This window comes from Chinchilla lanigera, unplaced genomic scaffold, assembly GCF_000276665.1.
Source record: "Chinchilla lanigera isolate Chin_1 unplaced genomic scaffold, ChiLan1.0 scaffold00085, whole genome shotgun sequence".
NCBI lineage: Eukaryota > Metazoa > Chordata > Mammalia > Rodentia > Chinchillidae > Chinchilla > Chinchilla lanigera.
In genome coordinates this window covers 1,553,110-1,571,235 of record NW_004955486.1, presented here as the reverse complement: position 1 = coordinate 1,571,235, position 18,126 = coordinate 1,553,110, and the positions used below count along the sequence as shown (strand labels likewise).

Below are 18,126 nucleotides of genomic sequence, written 5' to 3'. Positions count from 1 at the left end.
TTTTGGTTTTTCTCCGGTACCAGGAACCGAACTCACGACCTTGCGCTTGCCAGGCAGGCGCTTTTGCCACTGAGCTAAATCCCCAGCCCCTCAGTGACTTTTAGTTTGCGGTTTGGGTCACATTTAACTCTTCCCTGTTCAGAAGTCTCACAAAGGGGCTCTCCAGTGTCAAGGTGAAACTCACATTAAGAATGATTTTCAACTGTGGCTGTTTTAGTAATAGCTAACAGAAGGATGTGGTGAAGACTGTTCGTTTCAAAGTGACTTAACTCTTTCGTGATTTGAAGGCTTTCCTGCCACCTACCAGCAGAGTTGAATGTGACTGTGATGTTTAAAGTTCTACACTGCCTCTGAGAAACATGTAGAAATTGGTGACCGGACACTGCATGAAGCGTTCTGCTTTAATTACCTCCCAAGACCTTCAAAGCTGTCCTCTGGAGTAGACGGGATCTGCTTTGTATAGATGGATAAGTGAAGCGACTTCCACAGCGTGCACAGTTAGGAAGGGACAGGGAGGTTGGGCTCTTCTGCGCCTGCCCGCTTGACTCCATCCTGGCGCCGGCACGAAGCTCCTACGCGGCCGGGCACAGCGTACAGCTGGGGTTTCTGAAAGTGTGTGCTCCGGCACGGTTACGGCAGGCAGTGTCCCTTAGCACTGGAGCTGTGTTGGTAGCTGCGACCTGCAGCTGTACGACCTTGTACTTGGACAAATATAAGACCTTTCCCTCACACTGCAGTCCTGTCTCCTTTCTCTTTTCCTGTGAAACGTGGTCACCATCTGCCCTGGTGACAAGGAAGATACTGTCACCAGCAATTACTCAGTGGGACAGGCTATTGAAAGGAAATTTCCATTAGGTAAATAACCGTGAAAGAAGAACCGCAGAGAAAGGAGGAGAAACCCAAGCCCAGGCTCCTGTTACACTGGCCAAATACCTCTGGCATCCCGTGCTTGCTGAGGATCATAAAAGGGTCAGGAAGACTGACAGGCCCGAACAGAGGGACACAGTGTGAGTTTTTCCCTTTGCATCATTCCAGCATCTACTTAAATTTCGGTTTTGTAAAATCAGCCATTCAGAGAGAGGCTCCAAACCTGGGCTGATCCGAAGTGCCCCCGTGTGTGTGTGTGTGTATGGGCACCGGGATGATCTTTGGAAGGTGGGATGTGGACACGCACTGTGTTCACTGTTGAGGAGAACTGGCATCTTGAAGCACTTTGGAGGTTTTTACCCCCTTGCCAAAAACACTGCTTGGTAGAAATTAATGACTTTGGGCAACAGCCAGAATTCACAAGTGCGGCGAGTGTTGAAGCTTTCTTCAGTGAAAGAAAGGAGAACGGTTGTCTGTGTGAGGCGATGGCAGGTGTCCTGCAGGACGTTCTGTTCCTTGGCACCCTCCGTCTTAGCTGGGAAAACATTCACTTGAAGCCTCAAGTATTTTTGGACTGGCACTCGTTTGCCCTACGACACGAGCTGGCCCTCTGCAGATGCCCTTCTGGTGGGAGGTATAGTCTGTGACCGGCGAAGTAACCGGTTACCTGCGCATGACTCCCAGAGCCGTAGCTTTCCAGTTGCCTGTCTCACACGGCCCTGGCACTTTCCTGGCCCTCCGCAGATGACTTCCACCTCACGGGGATCCCACGCCAGCTGCCGGCGCACCCCTTACACTAGTACTGTGTTCCCGTTTAGCAGAAGCTCGGAGCGCGCAGCGCTGTTGTACTGAATGTCTGCTTGTGTCTGACTGTGCTGAGGGCCTCGCACAGTATCCAGCCCCACAGCATCCCGGAAGGGGATGTTTTTATCCTCATTTGAAAGACACGGAAATAGAAACTGACAGAAGTTAAGTCTCCTCTCCAGAGTCTCACCACCATGTCACGGTCAGAATTTGAGCTCAGCTCTGACGGTCTTTCTGCTAGCCAGGTCCATACCTCCGGAGGGAGGTCTTGAAGGCAGGAGGCAGGGGCTGTTTCTGGTTTCTCACCCCTGGTCTCTGCCGTGGCACACAGCCCCGCTTCTGTGCACATTGGACCTCTTGGTCAGTCGTACTTGCTCAGATCCTGAGAATTTGCAGCTTTTATGCCAGGGACTCTGGGGTTCATTTCTCCTTTGTCCGAATAATCCGAGTGTATGCCTATGGGCTGCTTTTGCCGTAAGACAGTTCGAGGAGTGGGGTGAAGGAGGTACTGGAGCAGTAGCTCGGTGCGGTGACATTGTAGCGCTTGTGGGTGTCTCTGCTGTCTTGATGCACATTGTCAAAGCTGAGGATGCGGGGAAGATGCTTCCTAGCCCTGCAAAGACCAAAGCCAGAGGGGCCCACAGCACGGGTCCCTGGAGCCCATCCCTCTGCAGCCTGCAGGTGCTCAGGCTGTCTTGGGGGTGGAGAAGGAGATGGGTCAGGTCGGGAAGGAGAGGTGGGGTTAAGGATGGCCAAGTAAACACCCCACAGTAAAAAGTCACGTGCTTTGTGGTGGCCTGCATTTGGTAGTAAGAATCCCGTGGACTGGACCAAAACCTTGCTCTGACCACTGTACCTATTATCTGTATGGTTTTTGGTTTATTTCAGTAAAATGTCTCTCCCAGTAAGATCTGATTAACCTCCTCTGGTGTGGGTTCGATTGGATCACAGATTCCAACATCTACACAAGTTTTCAGTTCTCAAAGCTGCATTTCAGGAGTAAAGATCTTGTAATGTTTGCCTGTTGATGCCTGCATCCTTTACATTTTACTCACAAGTGACAAAGAGTTAGTTGACTTATGGGAGTAATTTTTATAGACAGGTGAGAATTTAGACGGAAGTCCTACAGTACTTGAGTTATGTGTGTAGACACCTACCTGTTGCAGAGGTGGGACACCTATCTTGTGGTGGTGGTATACGCCTGTCCAGCTCCCTAGGAAGCTGAGGCAGGAGGATCTCAAGTTCAAAGCCAGCCTGGGCTACATAGTGAGACAACATCTCAAAAAGAAAGTGAGGCTCCTGAGAAGCACATGGAAGAATACAGCGTTTAGAGGGAAGAGTGATCCCCGAGGTCATCCTCCTTGATCTCCTTGGGTCAGGGTGGGATTTGTGTCCAGAGAACACCTAGGCACGGAGAGGGAGGGAAGGAGACGGGGCCGTGAGGCTGCTGCAGCAGGATAGGCTGGCAGCTCAGCTTGGATAGATGCTCATTCCCAAGCCTTGGATACCAAACTTGTTTAATTGGCAGGAGCATTAGAAGGAGAGAGTGATGTTGGAAACCTGGCTTAGATTATTTTCTCATAGTCTCATGGGAGGAGAAAAGTATCGTGGCATTTTTAACTTCCCAACCAGCTATCTGAAGTAGGTGAAAGGGACCTTAACTTAAGCTTTCTTCCCAGGAAAGATCTCTTCCCAAGGGAAGTAAGAGCTTGAGAAGAGTGGGAAGCTCTGTGAGAAGCTGGGTGCCCCGGGCTCTTCAGGGGTAGCACGTGGATCCAGGAGATATGCGTGTTGCCCACACGGTTCACATAACTGTGGTCTCACTGCCTGGGGGGATCAGAGGGACACACTTTGGTGTCAACCCCAAGTAAAGAACACTGGCACCTTACAGCATTCCAGAGCATAACAGGGACTCTTTCTGACCCTTTCCAAAACGAGGGCTACATTTCCCTCTCTGGGTTCCACAGAGCTTGCAGTTTACATTGTGAATCCCTATCGCTGGCTGCTTTGTAAGTGCAATTTTTATTTCAGTGAAACTGCCCACTCCTTGAGGATATGGTCTATGGTTGATACTTGTGTTTGTACGTACAGCTGTCCTGGGCCCAGGGTCAGTGCTCCGACATCCTACTGTGGTCATAGATCACACACTGTCAGGGATAGAAAGGACTGGGGAACTCAGGAAGTCCAGCGCTCCAAGGTGGTACCACTCCAGAAACTCACTTTGAAGATTAGTGTTTCTCTGCTGGAAAAAGAGGAAGGTTTAAAAACATTAAGCTCCAGTAGAATTGACCACAGTTTGAAACCTGAAGAGGCTTTCTTCAAGCAGGCAGGACGTTTGGCTTTGGACCAATAGCTGACTAATAACACCAGCAGGAATGCTAACTAGATACCAGATCCCGAGCCCCCCAGCACATGACAGACCAGGTACCATCACCGTTCTCTAGAGCAGAGGGAGGCCCAGAGGTGGGGCGCTGTGCTCGGGTCACGTAGCCCCTGCAGTGGTCAAGAGAGGGCTGGAGTCGGGCTGAGTCAGATGCCAGAGCTCATGGGCTTCTCCGTACCATGGAAACTCTCAGATGGGGTCTCTGACTAAAGCCCTTCCTCAGTGGTCCATAGAGGAGGCTTTGTAACGTCCCGCGGTGCCTCTCCTTGTCCTAAGCAAATTGTAAAATTAGTTTTTATGAACTTTAATTCCCTTATTAGACAAGGAATGATGAAAAAGATAAAGCAAAAAAAGCAAACACATAATAATAGGGATTGCATTTCCCGAAAGGTCAGTCAGTAATCTCTGGCCTAGATTGGAGAGCATTTGGCCTGAGCGGAAGGAACAAGTGCCCCATAGCTCGCTGCAGGAGCCGCTGCTATACATAGCACTGCTGCTGCTTCCTGTGGTCCCTCCTCCTCGTCCAGAGCTCACCTGTCACTCATGTCAAGCAGCCTCAGGATTGATGGTTTCCAAGGCAGACCTGATCCGTTATGCACCCTGGAGGAATGACCCGGGCGGGCTCCCAGAGGGCTGCCCGGTGCCCTGGGTTCTCCAGGCGGGCTGGGTCTTCCCATTGAGCCTTATATCTAAATAACATTCCTGTGAGTTTTCTAAAAGGTTAGTCCTGGGTCATTGGCACTTAGACCACTTGTTTTGGTAGATCCTTCCTGAGAAGGTTAATTATATATTTGATATCCTTCTCTTTTTATGCCTGAATGATGAGGATAAGTACTGTGTGGTTTATTAACTGTCACTTTAAACCTTTTCAAATTGCCTTGTGACAAAACAGAGTTTTATGTCCTTTTTATCCAGCTTTGACGGATGAGACAGCTTCTCTGGTTAAAGTATGCGAGGATAAATCCAATCCTGCTCTGATTTGTGGGGGAGGATGGGTTTGCATTTGAAGTCATGGGTTCAGGTCTGGGGACCTAACCTGTTCAGCTTTCCATCTACTTCCTTTTTCCCTTCTGACAAATGGGGCTTGGCGCTTCGTGGGCACCTGGTACTTGCTGAATGAATGAAAGAAGGCATTACTGAGAGAGGCTGATCTCTCCATTTTTTTCCCTAGGGCTAGGGGGTCGAGTCCAGGACCGGTGCATTTGAGCTATACCCCTAGTCACCTCTCCAGCAATTTTGGTACCAAACTCTAAAACAATAATCTAACCCGTTTCCTATTTTGAATCTGAGTGATTCTTAGAGCAAAGGGCTGTGTCTTTATCATCACAGCATTCCAGATCTCGCCTTTCCTGCCCCAAGGCCCTTTCAGTATACCTTTAATTTTTCAGTAAATTTGTAGGAGTACAGGTTGAGTTTCCCTTCTCTGCAATGCTTGGGACTGAAAGTCTTTTGGATTTTGGGTGTTTCTGGCTTGGGAATGAGATATCTACAGGTGGAACTCAAGGTCAAAATAGGAAATTCATTTAGCTTCATGTACACCTCAGAACACATAGCCTGAAAGAAATTTTATACAACTTTTTCAGTGCACCTGCCTTTTCAACTGCAGCTCCTCACTGGAGGCCGGGTATGCAATTTTCTACTTGCGGTGTCTCCTCAGTGCTCAGAAGTCACATTCTAGAATGTTCTGGGCTTAAAATTTTTGGATTAGGAATGCTGTCTTTCTTGTGGAAAATAAATGTCATTAGCGAATTCTTTTATTTTAAAGAGAATAATAAAAAAGAACAATAACAAAATATCAACAACATAGACAAAAACAACACAAAGTAAAAACAATAAAAATGATAACAGGGTTAGAGAACAAAATGATGGGAATTAACAGTGGTTGTCTTTTGTTTGCTTTTAAGTAGGGGATTTTAGGGGCTGGGGATTTAGCTCAGCGGCAAAGCACCTTCCTGGAAAGCGCAAGGCTGTGAGTTCGGTTCCCGGTACCGGAGAAAAACCAAAAAAACAAAAAAAAGTAGGGAATTTTAGTAGTTGCTCTGCAAACCCTGTTGTGCCAGTGTCAACAGCCCACAACTTGTGTCTGTCCACTGCTTGAGAGCCACCTGCCGGGGCAGGCAGGGTACCCCGTTCAGCAGCTAGTCTCTCTGTGATTGGCACTTACCAAACCCTCGCTAGGAGCAAGAGAAGGCATTCATTTGAAATAGTAAAAATAATGCTGAGGCTTTAAGACTCTTCTTTTGTTTTTCATTCGTCCAGTTTGCAGGGACATTATCAGACGGCTTGGGGAAGACGATGGACAATCGGCATCAGTCGGAGCGGGAGTACATCAGATACCATGCAGCTACGAGCGGGGAACACCTCGTGGCCGGCATCCACGGCCTGGCTCACGGTAAGTCCCGTGACCTGGGCTGAAGACGTGAGGCTCCTCTGCTCCTGCTCCTCCCAGGGGCCTTTGTGCCACCTGAAGGGAAGGAGACAAGAGCAAGCTGACCGCGGTGCACTCCAGGCCAGCGCCTCAGCGCACCGAGGGCCTCTGGAGCTCTCACTGGCTCCTCCGTGCGGTGGAAACTTGGTGGCCTGGGAGGCGCACGCTGCGCTTCCTCCTCCCGATGGCTCCCCTCTCTGAGCCATAATTTCCCAAACCCCTCTAGAATCGGGAACTGCTGCTTCCAGCCTTGCTTTCTGCTTGCTGATCTTTTCTTCCAAGGAAATGGAAATGTGGAGCTGGCTGTTGGGTTTGTGTCCAGATGTTTTGAGTCTTATATAAATGCATACGCACCAGGATGACCAATACATGTGCCCAAAAGCTGGAGGCGATGGCACAAACGTGTTGTCTCGGAATTGGTTTGAATTCTGACTTGTAATTCTTAAATTCTGACTCATTTGCCTTCTGCATTTTTGTCAGCAACTTCTTAGCGTGGCATTTAAAGCCTTTGGAAACATAACCATGGCCGGGTTTTCCAACCAGTTATCCCCCAGCCGCACAGCACTTCTGCCACACAGATCCGTGCGCTGTGCCTTGGACACGCTTGAGGTCCTCGCCCACTCAGTGCTCTGCCCTGGCCTCCTCTGCCTCACTTCCTTGCCAGGCAGAGTCCTGCCACCTCAAGTGACACTCGCAGGCTCTGTTCTCCTCACTAGAACTAGGGCCCGAGCACACTTGCAGGCAGGGTTGGGGATGTGTCCAGCTGTGCGTGTCTCGCTGAGAGCAGAAAGACCATTGTGAGTTCATCGTGGGCTTGCCTGCCCCGCATGACCCCTGACCTATGACTAGTGGTAGTGGTCAGCACTACCACTCGGTAGTGGTCAGCAGTCGATCCATGTGGACCAGATCCTGGGGATCGTCTGAAGCTGCCGAGTCACGGTCAGTCTTGGTCATCTGCATCTAGGGGAAGAGGAAGGAATATAGATGATGAAGTTGTGTTTTTATTTGTGCTCGAGATACAATGTTTTTACGAAGCTTTTGTTCATCAGCTCTCCCCGGTGAGGTTGGGATCAAAGTGCCTTTGCTTTTCTTAAGGCTGCTCAGCTGAAAAGGGAAGCAGCTCCCAAAGAAGCACCAGGCTAGCAGTAAAATTTAGCAGAAGTGAGTCTGTTTATAAACTGTAAAAGCTGGCGTTTGGACACTCCTTTGGGCTTACAGGTGCGGTCATCCTTTGTTAACTGTAGTGGCAGTCCCCTGACTGCCAGAGGTCTGTGTTGGCACACGTGAAGGGCTTCGCCTTCTAACTGCCAGTGTCCGTCCCGAATCTTCGGCTGCAGAGAGACAGCATTGCTCTCCTCACCTTTTTGATGAACTCACCCTGTGCTGAGAAAGTAGGTGATCTGTTCAGGGTTGCAAAGCCGCTTCCACCCAAGGCTCATTCCATGAATACGCACAGCCCCATCGGGAGCCAGTCAGGCCAGTCTAGGGCCCAGAACCAATGGATGCGAAGAGGCCTGTTTGAGCTCTGGCTTGTGTGAAAACAGGAGCCTGCAATGAGATTCTTCCTTCAGGATAAAAAGGCCTTTAAGAGATAACAAAGTCAGGTATAGTGGTACGTGCCTGTAATCCCAGTGCTATGTGAGGCTGAGGCAGGAGGATCACACATTTAAGTACAGCCTGAGCAACGTAGCAAAACCCTTTCTCAGAATAAAAAGGGCTGGGGATGTAGCTCAGCGTGAAAACCCTGGTTCAATCCCCAGTACTGCAAAACACACAGGCAAACAACAGAATCCATTTAATCTCTGTGGTGTAAAGCTGGGAGTTGTGCTTGCTCGGGGTGTCCCTCTCGCAGGTTCCAACCTGACTCCTGTGCTGTGCCGCTCTGCTAAGAACCTTGCTCCCAAGGATTGGGAAAGCCAGTGAACCCGAATCTGAAAGAGACGTTGCGAATTGTTAGTACTTTCTCACCCAAGGAGTTTCCCCTACCAATTTGTCTCACTAGAGCTGAAGAGCCCAGAGAGCGTCCTCACACCCCCACTGTCGGAGGGTAAACATCCTGTGAGTGTCCCTGGCACAAGTCCTGGAAATGCTCCCTGGACGGGGCCTGCCTCTTCCCTGCAGTGCCTGTGACCTTCCAGCCTTTGCCAATCTGGCCACTTCTGAGGCTGTCTCACAGCCGTTCCTGTCAACTTTCCCAATGTTTGGAATGTCCTTGTCTTTCTGGCCTAAGCTGGTCTTTTGAACTGACCCACTGAGGATTCTGGCTAGCCCTCGCAGCTTTCTGGGGTGCCCTTCCTGAAGGCTTCACCGCTTACTACAGTTGGCTCTGTCTGATCCCTGGAAGGCATGCAGTAGCTTTTACCTTACTTCAAACATTTTGTGGTGGTGTCTGGTCAGAGAGTGTTCTTGGAAAACTGAAAATGTGATTTTAACTCTCTCCCTGACTTGTCTTTCCTAGGAACCCCACTTCTCCACACTTTCCCCAAAGGCCTGATTTTCTGATCTCCTGCCGATTTAATACTACTGTCTACGTCTTCTCCGTTGCCCATGTACCACCCAAGCTCTGGAAGTGAAAGCTGCTCACGGTTCCCTCCCTAGCTTTTTCTCCACGTTTAAAACTCAAACACACTTTACTCCTGACTAACATGTAATACGTATCCTCTGACTCCGGGTTAATGGGCAAATCTGCTGGGCCCCTGTCGATCACCTGTCTAGCACAGAAATTAACAGGATGTTTAAAATTATCATTTCAGATGCATGGAATTGGGGAAGTTGGCTTAACTGAAATGTTCTTGCCCTTGTCCTTGGCCAGGTTGCAATGCCTTATTTTTGTTTTGTGGCTAGGTATCATTGGTGGCCTGACCAGCGTCATAACGTCAACAGTGGAAGGCGTGAAAACGGAAGGGGGCGTCAGTGGTTTCATATCCGGCCTCGGGAAAGGCCTTGTTGGCACCGTAACGAAGCCAGTGGCAGGCGCCCTGGATTTTGCTTCAGAAACAGCGCAGGCGGTGAGAGACACAGCCACACTCAGCGGCCCCAGGTCAGTGGTCACGGGAAGTGGATTTGTGATTTCCAGCCGAGGTCTGCTGCTTCCTCCTCGATGATGTGTTTAGTCGTATACCTTCTGCCTTCATTATGTGACTTTTAACTTGAATACTTCTAACTGAAATTTCTGATTTGCCTAATACAAATACATGAAAACAAAGCACAAAAAACATATTTTTGATAGATAGGCTGGTAGATAGATATAAAAAAGAAAAGAATACAGTGTTGGATTTTTTTTCATTAGAAAGGTTAGACTTTGGATTAAATCATTGTAGGTTTCCCTTGTTCACCGAGCTACCTGGACCCCCCTTGTGCCCACGGAGGAAACCGTCAAGTTGTGGGCTTTGTGATTCTTACTCCTAGACCCTGTGCTGTAATTCTAGAATCTGCACCCGTGCAGTTTATCACATGGGAGCTGTCCCTTCTTAGTTTTCTTACCACTTGAAATTGCCAGTCAGTCTCCTAACCTCATTAAAAAAAAAACCCAAAACTGTCCCCGCTTCCCCCTGCCCCCAGGCACGGCGGTGCTTCTGCTGTGGGATGCTGTCTTGTCTTGATACCAGCTGACACTAGAAATCAGAGACGGCCCATTTGGCTCCAGATCCCACAGAGCCCAACCACATTAACTTAGCCATTCATTTTAGTGGCCTATTTCAGCCTCCCTTCTCCAGAGTAACTAATTGGGGATTCTTATCAACAAAGGGTATAACGAATGTTAGTGTTTCCAGCCAAGCTGGACTTGACTTAAGCCCAGAAGAATTTTGCTGTTGCCTGGATAATAGATGCTCCCTGAGTGAACTAGTGTGCCCTTTTAGAATACCTAGGCCTGGGCCATGTCTATACCCTATTGCTCCCACAAGTAAAATTTGAAGTAAAATCATCCACACTCAAAATGAATCTATGGGTCTGTCACCAGGAAACCTGGCTGGTGACACATTAGCACAAGAGGGGAGATGCTTAAGAGTGTAGACTGGGACCAGGCAGTGTGTTCTGCCGGAACGTCTTCCATCTGGAGGCAGCTGCTTTTTAAAAAAGGGTCTGTACAGTTTACTTTAGTTAAGTTACATTCTATTTTGAGATACAAAGCTAAAACATCCTTGAGTATATTTTAGGGGTGTTTATGAAGTGGTGGGGAGAGGCAGGCAGTAGAGAGGTTTTAGAAGTATTTCTAGTTTTTTATTTCTACCCTAAGCTCAAGAAGTCTAAGTAAAATTGAAAATCCCTGACGAATTCCCAGAGAACCATCCTTAGATTTAAAATCCCCAGATAGTCAAGGTTAATGGTGATTGATTTGATATGTTCAAAAAAGATTGGAATTATATGTGTTAAAAATGGTAAGCCGGGCATGGTAGCACATGTGTGTGATCCCAACCCTCACGAGGCTGAGGCAGGAGGATCGCCATGAGTTCGAGGCCAGCCTGGGCTGCAAGGTGAGTCCAAGACCAGCCTGAACTACAGAGTGAGACCCTGTCTCATATGAATGAATGTCAGTTATTTTGTAATTATTTTGTAGTGTAATCAGAAAATATGTTGTAATTATTTTGAATGTAATTATTTTGTGCTGTAATGGCTAATAATGGTGACCAGAAGCAATCACTTGAATTTTGTCCATGTCAGCTTGGACATCTTGTTGAGGTTTTATATTCTTTTTAGGAGCACAAGTAACACATCCACAGTTGCTGCAGAAATAGAGGTGTTCTTACCCTTTTTACCAGTTGTCCAGCGTTGCCGTAGGAGGTTTGATTGGGTGTCATCTGGTACTTACCTGTCATTTATTTATTTCCACGCAGTCAAAATTGAATGTTGATTGAAAATCTCCTCTGAACTCAGGGCTGGGAAGATAGCAGAAAGCACGACCGTCTTAGCCTCAGAGAGCTTGTAATCAACCAGGGCCACAAACATTAAAAAAAAACAAACTGTATAGATAGTTATTTGTCAGAATTGTGATAAATATTACAGAGGAGATCTGGGTCGGATGTTGCTAGATGTCTGATCAGGGAGGGAAGGAGGAAGACAGCTAGCGGCGGAGTCAGGTTTTTAGGGCGGTGATGTTTGAGGTGAAGCCTGAGGTGCAGGAAGCAGTTGGCCAGGTGGAGAGGAGAGGGATCACAGTCTGGGTAAAAGGCACCACTGGACAACACCTGATGGAAGGAACGTCTCACTTCCTCACCAGCAGTCCCTGCCCGTGGGCGTCCCCATGGGCAGTCTCACTGCATCTTTGTCCTTCTTTCCCAAATGAGGACAGGACAGTGCCGAGGGATCCGCCGGCCTGCCCACAGCTGCACAGTCAGAGACGGCAGGCCAGACCCGTGCAGCCCACCCTGGACTGGAGCTGTGTCGCAGCCCTGTCCGGACCTGGCCGCTCCTCGTTCGAGTTCTGCACACACGCCTCAGGCTCACGAGTGTCAAGGCATGAGAGGCCTCCTAATTTCCTTCCTGCCGACTGGAGATCTGCTTTGATTACTCGTGATGCTGAACCTGATGAGAGGCAGTGGCTTGGCCACCACTGCATTCTTCTGTCGGCTTCTTCCGGGCTGTAGCCTTCGCATTGTGAGGGTCCAGGTGGCAGGGACCACCCGCTCTTTGTCGTGCTTTCCTTGGAGCCACTCATGGTCAGCACTTGCAGCCTTCAGCAGAGCCCGCTGAGGTTTTACACTTGGTGTGAGGCACGGAAGAGCTGCGCAGCTGGCCGCGGAGTGCACAGAGACCAGCAGCCCGGCTAATGGTGCACTTCAGGTTTCCTGCAACAGGTGTCTGCCTGGCCATCCGCTCCTCTCACAGGCTGAGCTAAGCGAGAGGCTCGTAGGCCTGTGGACACAGACGCTCAAAAGCAGGGTTGGGGATTAAACGTCTCCCACAAGTCCTCAGCTCCGGGAGGTGCCAGTGAGCGGGGGAGCCGTGGCAGGCGTTACCAGCGGGGAGGGGCACGCACCAGAGCCAGGCTAACCGGGGCCTCAGGGGGTCCCAGTGTCGTTTCCTGTACCAAAAAGTTTCACAGCCTTCGGAAGGGGATAAGCGTAGTGCTGTCACCAGTTTCCTTGAGCACTGGTCCAGATCCACGTTATTAACGTTACACAGAAAAGAGCGCTTGCCCGGAAAACCATAGGTTAGAGTCCCAACCCTTCACTTATTCGCTCTCCCCTGGTCTAATCTCTTCGCCTATCTAAGACTTTTTCATCTCTAGCTTGGAGATAAATACTTACTCCACCTCTCTGGGTTTGAAGCCAAACCAGAGTGATTTTAACGTGGACGCTAGGACGAACTATTAAAATGCCGGACAGTGTGATTGTGGGGTCAGATTAAAGAAGCACACAGCTCCCTGCAGGTGGAGAAATGTTTCATGCCTCCAGGATTTGCTGCATCGACACTGTGCTCTCTTAGGAACATCCTAGTTCGGCCCAAGGGATAAATCACCCCGGTTTCTTGGAAGTGGGATACAGCCATCTCCAGGCGTCCCAGTTGATTGAACAGGATCCAGCGGTGTTACTCAGGGCTTTTCCCCACTGTTTAGACAACAGGGACTAACAAACTATTTGAAGGGATTAGAAGTGAGATTCTGACCGAGAACTGACCTGAGCCCAGGGCCCAAGCCAAGAATAGAACCCAAGAGTCCAAGCGCTCTGCCTCTGAGTCTGTACTTGGAAGAAACTTTCTGCTTCCTTTGTCATATTTCATCCAAGTGACGGCTTAGATCTTAGCGTCTAAGTTTTAAATGTCCCAAATTTTAAGCAGATGATAGCGAAGTAAGCCATAAAACTGTGAAAGAATATTCCTTCCAGTAATCCATCTGAATAGTAGCCTTACAGGAAACATTGGCTCCTTTGTGTGTTTATTTGAACATGATTTTTTATTTATAGGGAACCCCCCTCTTTATGTTCTCTCAGATTAGAATACTTCCAAGTTTCCCTCCTGGTTGGAGTGTGCGGGCTTTGCAAAAAGACAGTCTCGATCTGCCGGCGTTGCCATGCGATCTGAGAGCTCCGGGGAAGGCAGGTGGGGGAGAGCGATGGAGAGGGCGGAGGACAGCAGAGCCTTTGGCCTCCACATGAACGCTGTGGACCGATCTCCCCCGCTGCATTTGTTAACGGTGCAAGTATGTGTGGTTTGGAACTGAAACAGGAAGCCTTTTCCAAGGCAACGTTCTGCTGGCTCAGGTTGCATCTTCCAGTCTACGTGTATTGGGCCACATTGTCTGTTCCCAAATAAAGCTTAGGGGGATGGCACTGATACAGCCACACCTGGTGCCACTGATGCTGTGTGAGGAAAGCCCTGCCGCGGTTCCAGGCGACCACGCCAGGCAGGGCCCCGGCCCGCGAGGGCCCCGTTCTGCCTGAGCGTGGTGGTGCTGGTGGGGCTCGCGGAGAAGACTCTTAGGTCAAAAGCGGCCTCAGAGGCCAGGAGAGGGTGTCACGCGGAAGGCAGCATCACCCCAGAAAGGAAAGGGCGCCTGCCTTGGGCCGTGTCCTTGCTTGTGTCTCCCCCATCTGTGGCAGACTCGGAGGCGCACAGCGTGTTTCAAAAGCAGCAGAGGAAGATTTATGAAGCTGGACTCGGAGGCTTCCTCCAAAATATTTCTTCACCTTTTCAGTCTAGGCCCAGAAAGGTGGGGAGAAATGGGAGTTGTCAAAACTGGAAAGATTTAAACTAATTTAGCAAAGTCCAGGAGTGTTGAGCTTATCTCATTATTTAACTTAGATAAGAAGGAAGGGGGATATGAAGAATAATGATAGATCAGTGTTTAAGAATATAGCCATCAGGACTGATAATGTTCTGGAATCCCAGGACCCTTGAACAGTGCTCATAGATTTAAATGGCAGTGCTTGAGAGCTTTGGAGTAACCTCTAGACTGATTTCACAGAAAAGATTTACGACGGGCATATTTGAGTTTTCAGTAGAAATACTCCTGGATTTTGTTAATGACGTTTTCCATTAGTGGCCTCTTCGATGTGAAGTGGAGATGGATTTTCTTAAGGAAAATTTTGTTACAGTGTGAGCACCTCACCCATGACGCAGGATAAATGGGTTAAGACCCTCTTGGGTCAGTAGAGCTGAGTGCAGTCAGCTTGCAGCAGTCAGAAAGAAGTCAGCGAAGAGTACGTAGGCAACACTCCCACAGCCTCTGCCTTGTTAGTGTGGTGGTTCTGCTTTTGATTATTCTGTCCTTAAAGTAGCCATATATACTTGGTGTTGCACATAGCATATCAAACAGAACTGGTTTGAACTGAGATTTTAGAGAACTCCCAAAGGGAAAACGCTAATACAAATCAAATATTTATGAGGATACACCAGCAATCTCAGTTTTCCCCACTGTGTTCCCTTTGAGGCAGAGACGAATAGACGGTTACTCCATGTATCTTGTGCAGAGAAAGTCCAGTGTTTCTTTGAACGTTCCTCTTTTGTCTTAAAACTGTGAATAAATTTTATATTTTATTCTATGCTTATTTGAATAAGAAAAAATTTAATTGCTACCCAGGAGAATGTACCATGTCATCCTGTGGCTACCATCCCGCACTAGTTTAAAAGTTCAAGCAGAGCCTGGAGTTATGGCGCACACCTTTAATCCAGGTAGTGGGAAGCTGAGGCAGGAGGATCTCAAGCTCAAGGCCAGCCTGAACAACTTAGTGAGACCCCTGTCTCAAATAAACAAAACAACAGTTCATTCACCTGCCAGGTGAGTCAGACCAAGGAAGCATTGGTGTAGATACGTATATTGAGTGGTTGATAAGCTGGAGCTAGCTTAGTACATATTTGAGCCTGAGGCTCTGTCTCTTGTCTTTGGGCAATCTGCATGTTGGCAGGGTAGCCTCCTGCTGCTTGGCCTTTGGTGTGTTAGCTAGTGTGTCATTTTTGCCTTGAGGAGGAGTGCCATTGCCGTGAAACTGGAACACTCTTGCCCTGGCCAGCTGCAGGCAAAGAAGGAACTGTCCTGTCTCACCCCTGTTGTCCACAGGGGTACAGTGGACATAGTGGGTGCTGCTTCCACCTTTCTGTGTGTGAGCTAAGAGCCAAGATCACTCCTGATCTTGCCAGACCAGGTCTTTCCAGAGAGTACATGAAGGCACAGGTCATTTTCTCATTCCCGGGGCCACCTGCGCAAGCCCAGAAGCCATAACATTAGGAGCTTCGTTAATGACAGTGGATGTCTCGCTTGGTTCTGAAATCAAGATAAGTAAATTACACGGCATACTTGTTTTGTTTGTGTTTTGGTACTGATATTGGGGGATTGAACTCAGGGCCTTTACAGTGAACTACATCCAACACCCCATGCCTTGTCTCTTTTTGAGACAGGATCTCACTAATCACCAGGACAAGATAATTCTTTTGTTTTGTTTTGTTTTTCTTCCTGTACCAGGAGTCGAACTCACGACCTTGTGCTTGCCAGGCAGGCACTGTGCCGCTGAGCTAAATCCCCGGCCCCAGGACAAGATAATTCTTAAGAAACATCTTACCAGTCCTTCAGCCCTTATAAGTTAAAATTTCTCTCACAGAGACACAAGCAGAGAAGCCCTATTTTCTGACAGATTTCTTCCCTCTTGTTGAACTCTAAATACTGTACTCCGCTTTCACTCAAAAGGCCCCAGACAATGCCGTCCTCATTATAGCATAACTTATGGAAAGCTCAGATCTGCTGCGGAAAAAAATTCAAAGTGTGTGTATTCATGCACGCACGTATTTGAGAAAAGCCTTTCCATTTCTGAAATCCCATGACTCATTTTTATGCAAGATTATCTGCTAGGGGAAAAAAAAAACCACTTTTTTGGTCATGGTACATTATAATCGTTTCTAGAAAGGAGAGCATCTAATTTTTGCCATTTTTGGCATGCAGGCTGATTTCATGGAAACAGCACATTCCTGCTCCTAAAAGTAAAAACTCAACTGAGTTTCGGCATGGACATATTTAAAGGCCTGTCCCTGTTTCCCGACCAGCTAGTCCTTTCACAAAGAAAGTAGACAGGAAACTATAATGGCTGTCTACACTTGCTTCTGCCTCTGAAAAATGAAATAATCCAGCCATTGTAATTCTGTAGTCCCTCTGAGTTTTAAGTGAATTCATTTTTTAAAATTTTGGGGCAGCACCCAATCTTCCATATATAAGATACACATTTGATGTTTTTGGTTTAAACTTCTGACAAAAACAGTGTCTGTAGTTCTTCCTAAGAAAAGTTTGTGCGTATTTTATGCATCAGAGGAGGATGAAGAGGCCTTTGCTATCCACAGAATTCCTCTGCAACGGACCGGGTTTAGTTCTTTTTAGGTTTTGATGACTATTGCATGTCTTTCATTGTTTCCCTCCTGTCACCTGTCTTTGCCCAGGATGAAATTGGAATCTTTTTCAAGAGAGGATCCAGGTTTGAGTTGAAATCCCCTGCTACCAGAGAGCTTCAGAGTGTAGAATAATTGTGAAATACACAGAATTAATTCCCTGGTATGAAGCAGCAAGGAATTAAAGACTTAGTATCGTATGACAAATAAAGGCTTATAAGCTTCAGGCGAAGGCAAGGTGGCCTGGGTGTTATATATAATTCACTTTTATCTAGTACTGTCTTGCCCAAATGCCTCTCAAAGACATTGCTAACTTCCTGATTTATCAACTGGGAGAAAAATAAAGTTGAACAAGTAAAACATTTTTATCACAGTATACTCCAAAAGAAACAGGGTTTTATTATATCAGGCTTATGTAATCCAAATCAGGTTAAGAATGTTACTAATCCATGTCCTTAGTGGTTTTACACTGATACATAGAGGAAACCAATTTCTAATTAGCACAGAATTTTGTACATATGGGTCTTTTAGAGCAGAAGGTCTTAAAACATGGTTTCGGGTCCTCTGGGGAACCCCAGATCTGTAACATCAAAACAGTTTTATATGTTCATATATTTATATATGAATTCATGTAGTAACAACAGTTTCGATACTAATATTGCCTAATAGTGAGTGTGCAATGGAGTCTTCCAGAACCCGCGCAGTCTGTGTTACCATAACAAATTGAACGTAGAAGTAGACACGGGAATGCAGCTGTTCTCTATTAAGCAAGACTCACAGAGATTTGCAAAACTGTAAAACAGGGCCCCTCCTCTCACCTCCTGTGACTCTGTGAACATGCTACCGGCCGGCAGATACACCTGTACCTGGTTAATTTCTTTGACGAACTGTTCTGTTTGAAAAGATGGTGATGATCCATCATCTTGCTGGTAAATGGCGCGTATCAGCGATGTTGGATTAATTTGGATTAAGCGTTAGGAGCCACTGTAATGTGATGCTCCACTTTGGCTCCCCGCCAGCAGTTGTCAGCCCCCCTGATTTGCTCCTGACTTTTACTGGGTTTCTTAGCGTAACAATTGGAAAGATTTTATCACATAGCAGAAAGACCTCTTACAATAATTTACCTAATTTAGTCCTTCACCTCCACCCACCATCCCAATAAATCTTAACTTGGGCAGCGTGGTAAGTGCTGAGATTACTTCAAAGTGCAAGGACCGTCTTATCAGAAGGCCACGCGGTTGTGTTAGCAAGGCCCCAGCTCTCAGGTGATCGAAACGGTGTATCTGTTTCAAAGATTATGTGCCAAAACCTCAGCTTTCTCCCCTAGCAAAGTTGG

The 18,126-nt window shown here is 47.7% G+C and overlaps 1 protein-coding gene across 6 annotated transcripts in view; it reads left to right on the top strand.

Moving 5' to 3' along the window:
* The window catches only part of Vps13d (vacuolar protein sorting 13 homolog D (S. cerevisiae)), a 256,478-nt gene that overhangs the window by 200,872 nt on the left and 37,480 nt on the right, over positions 1–18,126 (top strand). For all 6 annotated transcript variants that reach the window (XM_005403951.2, XM_005403955.2, XM_005403954.2 and 3 more), the window contains 2 exons: positions 6,314–6,446; positions 9,327–9,522. In XM_005403951.2, the coding sequence (XP_005404008.1) occupies positions 6,314–6,446; positions 9,327–9,522 (329 nt within the window). The remainder of the gene's footprint in view (positions 1–6,313; positions 6,447–9,326; positions 9,523–18,126) is intronic.